The sequence below is a fragment of the Manis pentadactyla genome, chromosome 16, assembly GCF_030020395.1.
Source record: "Manis pentadactyla isolate mManPen7 chromosome 16, mManPen7.hap1, whole genome shotgun sequence".
NCBI lineage: Eukaryota > Metazoa > Chordata > Mammalia > Pholidota > Manidae > Manis > Manis pentadactyla.
In genome coordinates this window covers 9,150,117-9,167,964 of record NC_080034.1, presented here as the reverse complement: position 1 = coordinate 9,167,964, position 17,848 = coordinate 9,150,117, and the positions used below count along the sequence as shown (strand labels likewise).

Below are 17,848 nucleotides of genomic sequence, written 5' to 3'. Positions count from 1 at the left end.
CATTTCTTCAGTGAATTACCCATTTTTCATTTAGGTTGGTGGTCTATTTCTTACTAATTTCTACATTTCATTTAAAAAATCTCTTTGATTTTCATTTGTTTGGTTATCTTTCAAGCAATGCCTTTTACATTCAATAAAATAACTTATTTTTACTATGAAATATTAACTATGGCAATATGCTGAGCAAAAACAAATTTCACATAGTTTTAAATTCTTATATTTTGGGGAAAGTTTCTAGGAAAACAAAATTAGCATAAACTCATTAATTCTTTTGAAGGTTGGTTTTTGACCTTTTAGTATAGCCAACATACATGTCTTCCTAGTAAGCCAGTGCCAGTGCCACTTTAAAATCGGGGCATGTAAATTCTGTAAGTCTCCATTATTGCTGAATAAAAATACAGAATACTTACGTTGTCTTGATATTTAATTTAGTTTTTAATGTTTGCTTTTCTTTACTTCTCCTTAATTAGGTCCCCGCTGGGCTTCCTGGAACATTGGTGTGTTTATTTGCATCAGATGCGCTGGAATCCATAGAAATCTTGGAGTTCATATATCCAGGGTCAAGTCAGTCAACCTAGACCAATGGACACCAGAACAGATACAGGTGAATATTTCCTTACTGATAAATTATTTAAAATATTTAAAATAAATTTTTATTTATCTGCACCTAAGGATTAACATTGAAAAATAGCATATGTTATATAAAATTTGTGTGTGATTTAAATTGTCAGTTCACAAGTATTTCTTTTTTCTTGGGTCTGAAGTGAATTCAGTTTTTTGATCTATTTTTATCTAAAATGTTGATTTTAAAGTATTTAAAAATCAATTCCTTTTCCTCGTGTTGAACTTTGCCCGCATAACTCCATACACAGTCTGTTTGGTTCTCCTGTTGGTGGAGGGAGCTGGGTAAAGATAAAGAACAGGCCACCTCGAGCCTAAGAACTAACCGGAAGGGCCTCCCTTCTGGACGGAAGTGTTCCTGATTTTCAGACAGGGCTTAATAGTCTGAAGACATTCCAGTTAGCAGATGTTCTGATGCCTGATTGGGACTTGGTTTGAGTGCTTTAGCTTTGTTAGAGATACATTTATAATTTTAAGGGTTTGCCATTTTTCCAGTGTGACAGTCTTAAATTCTCAAACACACTTTCTAATCATTAAGGTTGACTGCTAATGTAAAAATGTTTATTTCTACTTGTTTTATTTTATAATTCACAGTGAAATTGCACCACTTTTTTCTTAAACCCTTTTCAAATTACTTGTAGTCATTTGAAGGCTGAGTAAAGAAATATATGTAGCTGAACCTCAGTGATACTCATACATACCTCACAATTAGGAAAAAACAAAGAACACAAAAATTGGCATGGGTGGGATGAGGTCAGGGTAGAGAGAGTAGAATAGATGCTGGGGGAGTGGGTCATTAAAGATGTACAGATTTGGTTAAAGAAAATAAGATTTCTATACAGAAGACATATTTATGCCAAATGGAGCAAAGACTTAAATAATAAAAAAATTAAACCTCAAAAATTTTCAAAGGAAAAGACATCTTCAGGCTTTGAAGTTAAGCAAAATTTATTTAGTTCAGTCTTAAATAAGTTTTTGAGACTTCTGCTGGCTAGGGCATAAAAGGAAATATGATAGGCATTTTCAAGATCCTTGAGGAGAAAATTTACTTGTTATTTCAAGGAAGCAGGGTTTTTGAACATTTCATATTAAGGCAGTGTTCTTAATAGCATCTCTGTAGTAATTGTGGTAGCAAAGATTTCTTGTTACTTAGGTGTCTTCAAGAAAATGTGACGTGTAGCTTGAGAATGTTATTGGTGTTTGTAATGGGTTGTGGAGGTACAAAACCTTCAAGACCCAAAGTGTACTGCCTTTTTAATGGTTCATTTCAAACTAAGGACAGACATGAACTTCCTGGACAATTCAGTTTTTCACAAGTTGTATTTTTCCCAACCAGGCTATTTAAAGGAGTTGAATAGCTGGTTACTTGAGGTGGGCACTGTTCTTTTCCTGTAACTTAGAGCTGAACTTCCCATTTGGAGGGCAGCTGTTCACTGGTTTTCTATGCAGTAGTTTACAGATACACAGCAAGGTTCTATATTACTAAAAATGTAAGGATTTTGAAAACAATGATTAAGTAATATGCAGTCTTTGAAATTTTATTGGAACACTATTTGTATGGTTCCAACTGTCAACTTCTTGAAATAAGAATTATTATTTTGGAATCCAAGGCAGTTTTGATTAGTACTTGTTACCAGAGAATGCTCTCTATGCTCCATATACCACAGAGCTCTTCCTCCAGGTGTTCTGTTGTGAGAAATAAGGTTAGGGGGCACTCAAAATGACATGAGTAGACAATAAAGATTTACTTAAAAAAAAAAAAAAGAATAGAGAAGGCTCATCATGCAGATATCCCATCCAGCATTCTGACAGGCCTGTGGGTACCTGAAAGCAAAGACAGAATTGTTCTTTGAAAATTGTTGACTGCTGTGCAACACAGTCAGTAAGTAATTGGTGAAGTTACCCCAAGTTCCATACTATAAAGCACAACTTTATGTTAGCCTAGAAAACTTCAAGGCAACTGATTCTAGAGAGGAAGTAGAACAAAGCGATTAAGAAAGTTGTCTATAGAGTCAGAGGTCGCAGTTGGACCTGGGTGGTCTTGACAGAATCCTTAACCTCAGGGAATAGTAAGAGCACCTGCTTCTGTACATTGCTGTGAGATCCAAAAAAGCTTCTGTGGGTAAAGAATTTAGAACAGAACAGTGTTAGCTTGTCCGTCGTGGGTAGTAGCAGTGCATTTGTTCATCAGGTAAAACCCTCAGCTGTGCTGCCTTGAATATCTTGTGGACATTAAGCAGTTCAGCTTCTTAGTGAATCTACTATGACGAGTTGGTTGCTAAATGCACTACCAGTAAATAAACAAATTGACTCACTGTGTGGTGCTGAATGTAAGTGAATTACTTTTTGAGAATATTTTGTGAAATAGAATTAATTCATTTGTAATAGTGTGGGATGTTTAGGCATTTTGAGAAGAATAGTTAGGTGATTGCATATGTTGTCTATTAAGGTTGCTCCTTATTTCCATTTTAGCATATCCTTTTTCCTGAGGTGGTAGGTATGTTCCCTGTAATCTAACTCTGTTTATACCTGGGCCTTTTTTTTTTAATACTTTTTTAAAAAGTTGAGATACAATTACAGAGAGAAGAATTTACAGGTTTAAGTGAGTTTCCTGTATCTTGGCAGATGTCTGACCTGTGTTACCAACACCCCAGTGACAATAACTGGGTGTTTCCATCACCCTGGAAAGCTTCTGTGTGCCAATTTGTAGTCCTGTGCCCGGGGGCAACCACTACACAGATCTCTGTGTCCTTAGGTTGCTGCACATGGACATTTTTATATTTTGGAGTCCAGGCTTACTAACTCTAAATCTTAATTCAAACTGTAGAAAGTGAAGAGCACAGTGTGATTTAGTGTTTCTTATTCATATGATATTTTATGAGGATTTCTTTGATGTAAAAATGCTTGGGAGATGTTTACTAATAGAAGTAAGAGAACTACTTTGACTGCATATAGTTCTATCCTATGTCTGTTCCCTACCCCCACTCCCAGTGTTTCATGAGAATTATGTTTCTGATTATGTATATAAATATGATGACACTTCGTATTAGTTACATATTTTAAGATCTTTTATTAGTATATGTGGAAACATGATTTAATCTTTGAGCCCTGTCGAGCTATTAAATAAAAATGTTTTTTTGTATGTGTGTATAACTCTGTAAAATGTAGCTACTTATTGAGTTTTGCCTCAAGGTTTCTTACCAGCTAATATTTTACGTATATACATGTAACATATTTATATCAGCTATTTTATATAGATGTTGTGAGTGTGTGAGTCAGTTTTAGAGCATCTACCACACTATAGCAGTGTTAGAATTACTGTATGCTTATTTTACAAGAAAATAATTTATCTACCAAAACTTACTTCGATTTTTATTAGCACAGAAAAGAGTTATTCACCTTAAATTTTAATCGGAATTCTTTCATGGACAGATTACATGTCTTTGATCTTGGGTTTATTGCCAGGAACTTCTCAAATTTTTGGAAAGAGCCAATTTTTTTTTACTTTTATAAGTACTATAGCTTTATTTTTTATTTTGTACTTATTCTTTAACTCCAAGTCTTGATTACCACTTTTCCCCATTATTGAAAAAGTTCTTCCATTTTCTTTTTTCAGTGCCTGTATTGAAGGAATTAAAATGAGGAATACCTAGTTTTATTACACAGGAATATTACCTGTGCTCTTTAAGTTTCTTAGCTCGCTCTGTGCAGAGTTTTGTAAGTTGTGCTGCCTAATAAAACATCTTAGCTAGACTTTGTCCATATTGGAAAGTATACTTCATATATTTGTTTTGATAACTTTTGGACCACTTTTATATATCTACAAATATTTTAGTATTCTTGACTTGCAGACTAGCGCCACTTACCTGCCATATGGTACTTGGTGTTGTCTCAGGTGAAGCTCACTCGTTTGTAAAACACATTGTGGGGGACTTTGTGTGTGAATTGCCCAGTCTCCATAGTCATATGATTTATCCTTAGTGAACTTGCCTTCAGTATTTTGTAGGCGTATTTATTCCCTCTGTTCATATCTTTACCAATACTTTAGCTCCGACTACATTTTGGGCTAGAAGGAAAGGTCTTTAAACCCAGGTCTTTCCTCAAAAGAATAGAAGCTGTGTTTCCTCTTATTCTGTGTGCAACCAACCTCTGAAAGTTTCTGCTTTTACTTCTAGCTTTTTGTGCCCTTCTTTTAGGAACAGAGTAGAAGAAGGTGGTGGTTGCTAGTTTCTGTGCATTTATTTTCATTCTCAGCCTTCTTTCCTGCTTTTCCATCTAATTAAAGAATTTATACTCACTTGGAGACATCTGTTTAAACTCTCCTTCTTTAAACACATTGCTCACACAACTCTCCAACCATAGAAAAGTCTCCCTCAGAGCCTCTTTCCCCCACCATATGGTGCTTGATTCTGCTGTACGCATTTATTCGTTTGTTTGCTCGCTCAGCCAGTGAACGTATTAAGAACTCACAGTATGTCAGCCACTGCAGGGAGTGTAGCTCTTACCCTACTTTAGCAGTTGCATCTCTTGAGCAAGGTCTTTACCTGCTGTTTTATTTCTTTATCATACTTTTGCCTCTACTAAGTCATTTCTATTCCCATCATTCTGCTAAGTTTGCACTCACAGAAAAATACTAGTTACCCCAGTGGTCAAATCCAGCTCTCCACCCTCCTCTTCCTTGATCTTCCTGCTTCACTGGACACTAACCACTGCTCTCTTGAAGCTTTTTCTTTGTAAAAGAACCTAAGTTGCTATCCCACATCTTTCATTTGTTAATTTAGTCTGTGTATTTTTCACTATTCTGCTTTTCCTGCCTGTTGGAGATTTTGTACAGTTGCAGTTTTCTTAGGGAGGCTCATTTCCTCTCACGGACCCAGTTGCCCTCTCTGTGCCCACACTCCTCCCTCCTAAGAGGAGCGCCTTCCACAGTGAGCTCCAGTTTTTTAGATCGTCCATTAGGGACATTTGGTGTTCATAGGTTTTATCATTCTTAAGCAGCCTTGGATATCCTTGGCATGAAGTGATTGGGAATTTTCCCATGTATCAGTTTTAATGGTATGTTCTGTGAGGCTGGGGACAGCCAGTTAGGTTGATTCTGTGGCACTGGAATTTCAACATGGCTGTTACGTCATCCACTTATCTTTGCATACTCATTAACTCCTGTGAAGTAATTAAAAATCTTGTTCCTTTATGCAAAATGCTTTTCAGTGAAGCAAAGAAAGCTAGCTGTTAATGCAGTTATAAGAAAGAAATAGATGTGACCAATCATGGGTTGTTTTGTTTTTTTTTCCCCAAGATAACATTGTGCATTTGAGTAAATGGTAGAGTATCAGAATTAACATCACTCTGACAGCATCAGCAAGCCTCTGTATGTTCCATATGGAAACAGGGAAAAAAGATTTATGGAATTGTTTCAGTGTTTCATTGTGAGAAATTTTGGCTGCAGCCATAGTAACTTGTAGCATTTGTAAATGTTAAGATTGGTAGATATTTATTTACCTGCAACTTGACAAGTTCGAAAGTTAAATAATTATCTGGTTGTCCAGACTGGCTTTCTTTCCTAATTAGTGTCATTGTTCCAATTAATCTTAAAGGACTGTAGAGTTTTGTGTTCTTACTTCTTTCGTCGCCTCTGTTGCTTTCCAGTCTCGCTTCCCCTGCCACGTCCGCAGCTTGAGCTTGGTCCTCATGTTCCTGCACGGGCGCCTCGCCATCTGTTTGGCACGCCACATCCAGAGCAATCTCCTGGAGCTCTGCTTTGGTCATTTTATTTCTCTTCTAAGAGATTTGTATTGGTTTTCCTCTGAGAATCTAAGATGATCTTCCTTAAACTGGTCACCAGGTGTGGCTGGTGACCTCAGCCATACGGCTGCATTTTCGTCTCTGACTTCACTCCCGGCGCTTTGCGGCAGGTAGCTTGGGCCGTCTGCAGGCTGTTCTTCCTGGCGCATCAGCCTGATGTGTATTCTTGGTCTTTCCTTCAGATGTGCTGTTGTACTCACTGGAAATGTTTTTTTGTATATTCCTTCTTCAAATAAAATTCTCCCCATTCTTTAAAGTCCAGCTTAAATCCCTACTCTAATAAAACCTTCTTCTGAGTATCGGTTGTGCTTAATTACCTGCTATCTAGTTTGTTATATACCTTTGTGCATGTCTGCTGTGTTAACATACTGGTAAGCGCCCAGCAGCAGTTAGACTCTTCATCGTATGTGTGTTTTAGTCCTTGTGATGGCTGCCACTGGGCTGTGAACAGTGTGTGCTTAACATTTTTAATGGCAATGCTGAGGACAATCTTTGATTTGATATGATTCTGTGAGATAATGCTTGCTATCTTTAGTAGTGAATGGGGAGAATGGAGGAAAATGAAAAAAATCAAGGAGGTCCCGCCCAGTTTATCCTGTATTTTTATATAGTCTTCTTCATTTCTTGATTTCTGTCCCTTTATCCCTTGTGTTCCTGTATACTTTTAAAATTCCCAAAATACCGCAGCCATAGGGAGCATAACTTAAGTGAGTGTGTCAAGTTCCAAGGTAATACGTGCAGGTGCCGGAAAGGCGGTGCTTCCCGGTGTTTCACACAGTCCGAAAGTGAAAGTATTCCCTCGGAAAGTGGTGAGTTTACATTCCTGGCATGGGTGGTGCCGAGGCTGGACGTCCACTGGGAAACATGTGGCTGGGCCTCAGGAGCTGACCGGGCCCTGGGGACTAGCTCATGTGGCACCGGAGTCCCTTCCTCTCCCGAGTCTTGGGGTGTGTGCTCAGTCCCCTTTGGTTACCACAGCAGTTCAAAACACATTGTCATTATTTGCATTTGAATAAAAATGGTATATTACAGTTAAAAATATGATTCAGTTTCTTCCAAAAGTCAAATTCCGCCTCAGAGAATAAAAATTTTCCTCCTTTTGTATAATTAAAAAAATGTGACAAGGTTCGCAGGTTAAGACTGAAAGAACAGTTCTAAAAATGTTTTGAACATTTTACTCTTTATATTTTTTCATAAGAAAAAAATCACTAGATTAGATGGATATAGGTTTCTATTGTAAACTTGTTATTTCTAGAAAAACCTGCTGTGGCAGTCTAGTAGCATTTAATTTAGTTTAAGTTATCAGAAGATGTGTCAGTATTGACCTGCTTAACTTAAAGTTTTGATCTTTCTTAGAAAATAATCTTTTCTAAGGAAGTTAAAATCCTTGATTTTCACTAATCTTCATCAGTAAGCCTTACTATATTCTGTGGCCTCAGCTTCAATTTCTAAACAGCTAGGCCAAATATAGGAGAACAGGCAAAAGAAAATAGATACTTCGAATATTTCTCTTTTGCTAAAAAGCAACTTAAATTACAGGTACTTATATTGGTGGTCATGTTGTGCCCATCTTCAATGGTAAAATCGGGATGTAAAGGATTATAGGAGGTAGAGGGTGAAAGTAGCTAAATACATTAAAGAAGTTTTCTTCTCTTTAGTTCTTTGACACAGGGTATTTCAGATAAAGTTATGATAAATTTTAATTTTTAAGAATGTACTAATTTGTGAAATAAAATGGCTTGAGTTGATAGAAGTATAGTATTTCGGTGAAGTACCTCTGCTATCTTTAAAAAAAATAAAAACCTGGAACTAGAATATTGATAGGCAGTTGAAACTTAAATTTTACATGAATCAGGCAGTTTTTGTGGGTTTGTTTTGCATGTAACAGGATCTAAGAACGTGTTTGTTTCATTGATCCTTTTTCCTGGGTTTGGTATAAGCCATTACTGAGTAATTAGATTATCAGTTAATTGCGGAAAACAGCTTTCTGACAGCATTTTAAGTCTTTAGAGAAGGGTGAGATTTTATTATGTTTTCCTTGGGAATTCTGCAGAGGAGAAGGATGCGTTAAATAAAATACACTGTTAAGTAATTGTAATAATTTCACCTGTTTTTATTTTATTTTTATGAGGCTGTTAGAAAATGTGAAATGATGTAAGTGGCTCAGATCGTCTTCTGTTGCGTAGCAGCAGTGCACATGCTGTCATGGTCATCATGCGTTTGCCTGTAGCCACTGCAGACTTCCTTAGCTTCATGTTTTCATGGTATATCTTCCCTCATGCTTTTGTGTTTAACCCATCTATATATTTAAATGTAAACAGGTTTCTTCTAGACAAGAAATACCTACATGTGGCATGCTCTTTCAATATGCAGTTTTTTGTTTTTTTTTTATTTCAGTGACTTTTTAAAAATTAGTTTTTGGGTATTTTGTTGGATCTTTATTGCCTAATAATATTAATTTGTCACTTTCTCTTGGATCCTTTGGTTTGTTCCTTTTTTTTTAAATTAATTTTTTGACCTCCTTTGCCTCTCTAGTTCTCTTAGGCCATTATTTGTAGGGTTAATTTGTTTGCATATTCCATATTATTTCATACTCATTTCTGAAATAGTGTTTTCTTCTATTTTCTGATTCCTTACTGAGTTTTCATTTTAATTCTGAATGTTTCTGATTCACTTGTTCTTTCATAACTTTATGTGTCAATGAACTGATTTTGCATGCTCTTCCACATCTTGTGTATGTCTTTTAGCTTGTTTTGAATCGGTAAGTCTACACTTATGATCTGTTTTCTGGGAGTGTTTGTTCGAGTCTGGTTTTATTGTAGAGATGTTACTCTGCTTCTTATGCCCTGCTTCTAACATCTCTGTATAAGATTTGTCCTTGATTCTTTTCTGTTGATCATTATTATGTGACATTAGTTTTCCATTACTTTTAAAGGTGATTGATATTTAAGATAGCTTTTCTAGCTCACCTGCCTCTCTCTTCAGTTGTTTCCATAATGTTTAAAAGTAAGGCCAGTTGTTTTCTGAGATTTTCTTGCTCTGTTTCTTTCTCTTACTTTCACTTGGACCTTTTCTTTCTTTATCTCCATCATTGCTGACCTGCTTAATTTTGAACCTTTCCCATGAATTTCTCTTCAGTGTGAGGCCCTGTGTAGGAAGGGAAATTTGGTGGTTTTGTTAGGAGATTTCACCCCATTCTGAGCTTATTGTGGACCCGTTGCACTCACTTGCTGTTGGATTGGATAAAAACCCTTTTCAGTTTCATGTGCTTTCTTCAGATTGTTTCACTGTAGTTTCCAACTTGGATTTTCTCTTCACTATGTCGCATTCCTTTCTCACACCACCTGCCCTGCTAGTTGCACGCGTCACTCAGTCTGCTGGCCGTTAGTGGCCTTGTCCTGGCCTGATGGCATCTTGGGGTCTGTGGCATACCCCGTCAGCAAGCTCTGTTGTAAATATGGTCCATAGGGTGTAGGTTTCTCTGTCTAGTTAGTCTCTCTTTTCTTCTATGAGGAGCTTCGAGGAGTTGTTAAAACAGTCACTGTTATGACAAGCAATATTTAATAGAGTAAAATCCCAGTTGAAAAAAGCTAATTTGGAGAACTCCGGTAATTAGCCACATTTGACCTGTATATTTTAGAGCATTGTTTGATCTCTCAAGATTTTGGACCTCAGAGGCATTTTCATAAGTGCCTTATAGAACCAGGCACATAATAAACTTTCAGTACACATTTATTCAAGAAAACCTCAGGTCAAACAACTTTTTTACTGTTTTCTGGGAGAAGTGCTCATTGTAATTCCATCAGGCTGACGTTTCTCAAATAATGGCCTCATGTACATACTTAACTTGCTACGGTGATTGGGATTCTGTGTACGCTGGGTCTTTGCCAGGGACACTAAACACATCCTCCAAGAAGAGTGGAGCAATGGAGCTTGTGTGTGGCCTACACGTGCGGAGTGTGATGGAGAGAGTAGTGCAGTACTGTCTGTGACAACGTGGAATCTCCGATGTTTAATAAGAAGTTTGCATTTTTAAGCAATCCTTGTGGAAAACAGTCATTTGTTTTGATTTTGAATATTAAAGATTGTGCCCTATTTTTTCCTGTTTCTCTTGATTTGTTATTGTTTTTAGGGTTAAACTTTTAAAAATTCAGTGATATTCCTAACGACTGGCTATAATTCTTGGGTCTAAACAGTGAACAAAATGGTGAGATGCTACTTAGCAAAGTCTTCCATTAATTTAACCCTGTTAATTCTGTACTGCCTAACCTATATAGAACTGAGAGACTATAAAGGAATAATGAACTGCTGAAGATAAGGGTGCAGATCCCCATATAGAATGCTGGATCTATATGGGGAAATTGTTACATAGCAATGAATGAATACCTGTATGAATGGATCATCTAGAAACATTTCATTGCACATGATATTTCGGAAGTGTAGTCACTTTTCTTCCTTTCTTTGTGTGATTATCATAATGGTAGAGGACAGCAGGCGTGGTCAGCACAGGTCTGGGACTGCAGACCTGAGTCTTGGTTTTGGCTTTGGTAACTAAATGGTAGATAATCTTCAGAATTTACTTAGTAGTTAGCTCCTTTTCTTTTTAAAAATATAAAAAATGTTATCAGTGTCTAGTGATATGGTAAGTTCTAAACATACTTCAAAAATGTTATACTATTTTTATAGTGACCTTTGTTTTTGAATTTCTAAAAGTATACAATGGTGTGCAGAAGGCCTGCAAGACCTGAAGTTGGGAAAAGGTGAAGGAGAAAGCTGTAACCACGGATTTGGTCTTGATCATTTGAGTGATGGGGTTGGGGTAGGGACAGAGCAGGGACCTCTTAAAATGTTGTAAGTCGAAGAGTGACATTTAATGTTGTGTTCCTTTTAAGAACATAAATCTGATGGATTTGTTCCTGCAGTGACCCTGAGCAGTGGGAGACAAGATCTGGAACTAAAGTAGTGGCAGTGGGGTTGGTTAACAGGGAAGCCTACAAGAAATATTCGAGTTGGAATCATGAAGACTTTGGCGGAAGAGGGAAGGGCCCAGGGGGACTCCTGAGTCGGGCCTTAAGCACCTAGGATGAAAGTATTGGTTTATTCCTGGACTTCGAATAGTATGAATTCCATAGTAAATGCAAATGACAAAAGACTGTGGTGTGAAACTTTTCCAGCTTTGTCCTAACAATGTTTAATGTTACTGCTTACAAAGAAAGAATGTATTCTCTGAATTTATAGCAACTAGGAAATATACTGCAGCAGATAAATCAGGATCTCAAAATATCTAGAAATCATGAAAAATATGAAAACTGGTACCTCTAATACCACATCACTTAAACATTTTAATTCTTAAATGTGTGGTTTACTTACTTTGTTCTTAAAAACAGTTAAAAATAGAATTTCCCCTTTACAACACAATTTTTTGAAAACTGAAGGAATGGACTCTGTATTAAGTATCTCCAAAGAGTTCCTGAGACCAAAAATGGTGGCCCTTCTTTTCCAGCAGCTGGCATCCAAAAGATCTTGAGACCAGTCCTGAAAGGCTTGCTGCTATGCCAGGAATCCTGGTGGCTTTTGAGAGGAAGATAGAGAACTATTCTGGAAAATGTCAAGTGGTAGTAGAGGTGAGTCACTGACATGCAGAATTTATCTAGGGACTACACTATTCATTTTCTCTTTTTAATTAAGAGGTTGTAAAATATTACATTATACATTCAGCTAAGGCAGTTTGAAAATCTTTGTTTTTGTCTAAAAATTTTAATCAGTAGAAAATAGGAGAGCAAGTAGTATTCCCTCTTTCACACAAAACCAAATACACTGAAATTTGAGGGAGAACAAGTACATTGAAATTTCAGTGATGGAATCTTCGGCAATCCTGTTTTCTTTAAAAAGAGCACAATACTGGGAAAAGACATTGTAAGTAAATGCCATGTTTATATTTTGAGTGTAAAATATACTTGGATGAAATTTTAAAAAATGTATTAATTTGATTTTATTCATGACCTCTGATCGTCAGAAGACCTTGTTCTCCAGGAGGAGTGGAGGATGCTAATGAGGAGAAGGTCTCCGTGGATGCCCTGGCGAAGCTGCCTCTGGATAGTGATTTATTTTGGAAGAATGCAGGATTAATATAGCCCCCTCTAATTATTTTATTGTTTTGGGGAATGGGAATTATATGGACATGATACAATCTTCAAGGGGTACAAAAGGTGTGAAGTGAATAGTCTCCTTCCCATTTCTGTCCCTTGGTTACCCAGTTTCCCTCCACAGGAACAAACATATTAATCAGTTTCTTATATATTCTTCCTGCAATATTTTATGCATACATACAAACATACAGGTAGTGTATAGTTTAGCTATTTTCATATCCTTACACAATAATAATCTTTTGACCTGGAGGTAAGATTCTTCTCCCCAACCCCCAATTCCTCTGAAATTGGGTAAAGGGTTTTAATTTACATAGTTTTATCTTTCTTCTTCCAGATATAACATAGACATGTAGTATCCTTCAATTACATACTAATATGTAAGATTGTATGGATTATTATTTAATGTTTTGCATTTTTGCCATTGGGAATTTGGAAAATCTAATAGCTTCCTTATAACCTAATCACTTGCAGCAAAGCAATTAGTAATCTCAGTCCTTTATTTTGTAGCTGCTATTCTTTTTTTCCACTTACTCTATTTTTAAAAACATTCAGTAAGTCCCAAAGGGCAAGTCAGTGTACACATAAAAGTTTATGAAAACTATTCAGATAGCTCTCTGAAATAGTTCTTTAGTATGAATTTTACTTTAACAATAAAGGACCTGTTGACCAGGTACTTATGAGTATCTGAGGGAGAAAGTGCAGTAAACCCTGTAAACACGGATAGGAGGTAGGTCCTGAGAGAGGGAAAGGGCACAGAGGTGATGGAGAGGTCCACGGAGCCATAGTTCTTACAATGGCCACTGATCCTGGACTGGACTGGACTTGGCTTTCATTGAGCGAGGAGAGATAGAAGTGAACCCCAAGGTAGTGGTATCACTTAGCTGGATTCTTCAGAGAGCTCTGCTGTCCAAGATCCTGCAAGATGAAAGAAAGAAATGTTTGACAAGTTTTATTCTCAGGAGAATGAATCATTAACTTGGAATTTCAGGTGGCCTGTCATTTATCGTGCTATTTCTGACCATGACTTAAACTTGGGCATGTTTTATTTCTCTCTGTTCCTGTTACTTTTTATCTTCACATTTATTTCAAGGCTCTTTAGTAAAACTATTTTTTCTGTGCTCCTCAATTACCTTTTTTGGACTGGAGAAGCCTTATTGACATAAAACAGTGATTTTTTTTTTAAACATACACAGTACTATTACATAAAAGTAAAATTTCCTATTGCATTTGTTTGCCTACTTATTGATTCTGCCTATTATTTTTTTTGTTATAGTTTAAGTTACATAAATCCATTAAACAAATGCCAATTAAAACTTCAAATTGAACCCCAGTTCTCTTCAGTCTTTGTAAAACAAAAAACTTAGAACTCTTTTAGAATATAGATTTACTTTTTTTAGTGCAAAAACTAGGATGGATGAAATGTTTTCTACTTAGAAAGTATCAGGTATAGAAACGCTCATATTTGTTAGATTGTGATGACACTATGTTAGCCCATAGAGGCTTTTCAGTATTTCAGTTCTAATAGTATTTTTGAAGTTGAACCTCAAGTGGTGTATGAGGCTTTGGGCCCATGTTATACTCTATATATACTGTAACATTCATTGTACTGCCCAGTAGAGAAACTATAACCTCTTTGTGTTTCAGTTTCTTTATCTGTAAAAGGAAAACTGAGCCTCTAAAGCAAAGAGCCTGCTGTTGTAAGTCTTGCAGGACATAGTCCCCATTTCCATTGGCTGCAGCCTGAGATACCTAAACTGAGGTTGATTTTATCAAGAGTTAGGTACTCCTGGAGTATTAACTCGGGTCTGTTACTTAACAACCTGCAGCTTCAGTTTCCTTTCCTGTCAAATTAGGGTAATAAGGCCCAAATCAGGGTTTTCTAAAAATTAAAAACGTCATACACACACACACACACACACATATGTGTGTATATATATATACACACACACACATATACATACGTACATATATATACAATTTATATAATATATATAATGAATAATACATATTTATATATAAAAATATTGAGGCTAATGCTTGTCATTGTAGTTGTTAAGCTATTTTCATTATTTTCTTGAAATTACTAGACAGAGTTTGCTGTTCAGGGCCAATGGAATAAATCTTCGTGTTTTATAAGACCCTTAATTGTAGTGTCTCGAAACTTTGAGGATAACTAGTTTGTACCATATTCCTGTCACCTTCCCCAATTCCAGCTTCTGTTTCTTTCTCCCCTGGCTCTAACCATCTCCAAATTGCTTAACCTTTTATCTCCATGATCCTTTCATTACTGACCTTTGTTCCCCTCTACTCTCTTCTATTTTAGAAACCTAGAAACACCTGAGCTTACCAGTGTGTTCATTCTCCTTGCAAAATGACCTCTCTGCATCTGTGGTGTCATTGAATCCTCATTTCCCCATCCCAGCTACCAGACAAACACGCATGCACCTGTACCCAGTCATTGTCGGCAGTCGTCTCCTGTACAGACGGCTCATTATTTCACATAACTTCTCCCTCAGGGATTTTTATGCTTCTTTTTCCTTTTCCTAATTGTAATAGCATCCCTAGAACAGCATTAAATAATTTGGTGTAATGTACATGCATGCCTTGTTCCTAATTATTTTTTATTTTGCCAAAAAAAATTAATGACCTTTTATATAAAATATACACAATCATATTCATTGAATAAAAGATATTGCTGATTATAAGAAGTACCTCCATTTTATGGACTAAAAGAAAAAATGAACAATTATAGGATACCATCAGTTGTAAAATGCATTCTTATTTCATAAATGTTAAATATGAAGAAAAATGTAATTAAGGATCAGTGAAAGATGGTATGTATAGTAGGTACTGTTTTTATTAAATTTTTGTTAAGTAAACATAAATGTTAAATAAAATGGAAAATATTTTTTCTTCTTTCAGGAAGAGTGAACTATACTGAAAGTTCCTCGGCTCTTCTCCCTACCCACAGAATTACATGTTAGCTTTACTTGCACTGACTTCATGCTAGCATGCGTCTTGATGTAGTAGAGCCCTCTGACCCTGTACTGTCAGGTCACCTTACACAATTCTTTTCTCCCATCTTTAAGACTTCTGAAGCTTGGATGTATTTTGCCTTAGCTCCTGTTTTCTCTCCAAAGCCTTTAATTCTTTTTTGGTTTACTAGTTCTTATTTCCCAGCTCCCTATTACTTCCCTTTTTCATTGTCTCTAGAGGAATAACTTGGAACTGTCTCATTTACTCAAGAGTGTACTTATGTTGAGGTGAGGCGGAGGAGACATCTAGGCGTGAGTGTGTATTTGCATACCTTGAGTCATTGTATATTTCATTTGAAGGAAGATGGTGTTGTGGACACTTGAGGGCTACAAGTTAAGGTCGACATCTGGTAATCTGTTAAATCTGGATTGTCTTCTTGGGAGAGTGGGAGTATGTCTAGGAAACCAGGAAAAAACCCTGATCTTTCTGCCATTTAAACATTTTAAGGAACTCAAGCTGTATGTAAATGATGTAAAATAGTAATAGAATAATGTTTTGTTTGTAGACATTAATTTACCTCCTAATGTAATAGAATTCTCAGGACCTACTGTTTGCCTAGTCCTTACTCAAGATGATACTAAAATTTAATTAAACTGGTTGAAGTGATTATCAAATTATTTATGCCTCCTGAGTAGTGGTTCTTACTCTTGAGGTGTGTAGATTATAGAGAGAAGGTCCTGTGAATCAATGAACTGAACCTGCATGTAAAGTTTGGCCACTGGGCAGTTTCTGTAGGGAGAGGATCCATAGCATCACAGAGGTTAGTAACCCCAGAGAAATTGATCCACTCCTGTAGAGTTCTAGGTCGGTGCTGTTTCTCTTCTGTGTGCTCTGCATTTGATCCCGCAAGAGTATTTTAAAGCTCAAAACAAAGAATATTTGATCTTTAGTTGTTAGCCTTGGAAATGGCAGCGTTATTCAAGTGATATATTTAAGACAGTATTACTGCCAACAAACTACCAGGGGATCCACTTTTAGGAAGTACTGGGTATAAATACAGATGGTATTGTTTTCATAGAAAAAGACATTAGGGAACTATGGATCCACAGATGTTGAAAAAATGTGAAAGACTAAAAAATGCTTCTGTTCTAAACGTTAGTTATAATTAAAATTAGTTTTCTAAGGAGAATATATATTGGAAATAATAAACGTTCCTTGATTTTTTTGTATATATGTGTCGGTGTGTCTAGGAATTACTTTTTAATGTTCATATGAGTAATGAAAATACTTGATTTTTTTTTAAATTACAGTGCATGCAAGATATGGGAAATACTAAAGCAAGACTCCTCTATGAAGCCAATCTCCCAGAGAACTTCCGAAGACCACAGACAGATCAGTATCCTTTGAAATTTCTTTATTGTGGGTTTTAAAATAATTAACTCATTTTTCAGTTCATATTTTAACTGGTTAGTTAGGAAGATGTGAACTTTATCATACTGTTGTTCATTAAAGATAGAAATTGATGTGCCCTGAGCTGTGCTTTGTTTAACACATGATCTACATAGTGTTGTTGTGTAATTATTACTAAGTGTAAAATATTATGACTGATTCTTCTTGATCGATTGCCTATTCGTGAATGGAGAGTATATGTTGCTTATTATTTCGGATTATTGATTATTAGAGATTTGATTTGTGAGCATCTGGAGTGTTTTTAAAAATAATTTCTAAAGAGATTTTCTCTGATCACCTTTATGTAATTATATTTTTACGTGAAGCAGTTTGGCACATATAAAAGGCAAATTTCACAGTGTAGGTAGAAGTGCTTAAGTAATTTATGCTAATATTTCTGTTGACATTTCATGTTTGTGAAAGGTCACAGCACAGCGTCTGCTTTACAGATCTGCCCTTACACATGCAGATATTTCCTCACAAGCATTTTAGTCAGAATGTTGTTTTTCACATTTGTTAAAGATAAAATCATTGATCGTATAGTATTTCCCCAATTCATATTGAAGTTTGAGAAAGTAGCTCATTAAAATTGTGTTGTTCTATAATCAGATTATCTAATTATTTGTAGGTATTTGTGATTCTGTCTGAAGATGACACTTGCAGTTTTGACAGTAGACTGTAGTTTCTTAAAGATCAGTTATATATTACCCATAATGAAAGTGTGAAAAAACATGACATTTTTAAGGTTTTGATGTGACAGTTTTATGGGGCAGGTGGCAGAAGAAGCTTCTTTTCCAGATTGTGAAGGGTTTTCAGTACCTTACAGAGCAGTTTGAATTTCATTTCATTGG

General features: G+C 36.1%; 1 protein-coding gene across 10 annotated transcripts in view; it reads left to right on the top strand.

Annotated features, from left to right (window-relative positions):
• The window catches only part of SMAP1 (small ArfGAP 1), a 198,570-nt gene that overhangs the window by 109,749 nt on the left and 70,973 nt on the right, over window positions 1-17,848 (top strand). For 8 of the 10 annotated variants that reach the window (XM_036916216.2, XM_036916215.2, XM_036916213.2 and 5 more), the window contains 2 exons: window positions 471-604; window positions 16,859-16,944. In XM_036916216.2, the coding sequence (XP_036772111.2) occupies window positions 471-604; window positions 16,859-16,944 (220 nt within the window). Of the gene's footprint in view, window positions 1-470; window positions 605-11,926; window positions 12,048-16,858; window positions 16,945-17,848 lie in introns of those variants that run through there. The other 2 variants (XM_036916219.2, XM_057494062.1) reach the window with 2 other exon arrangements.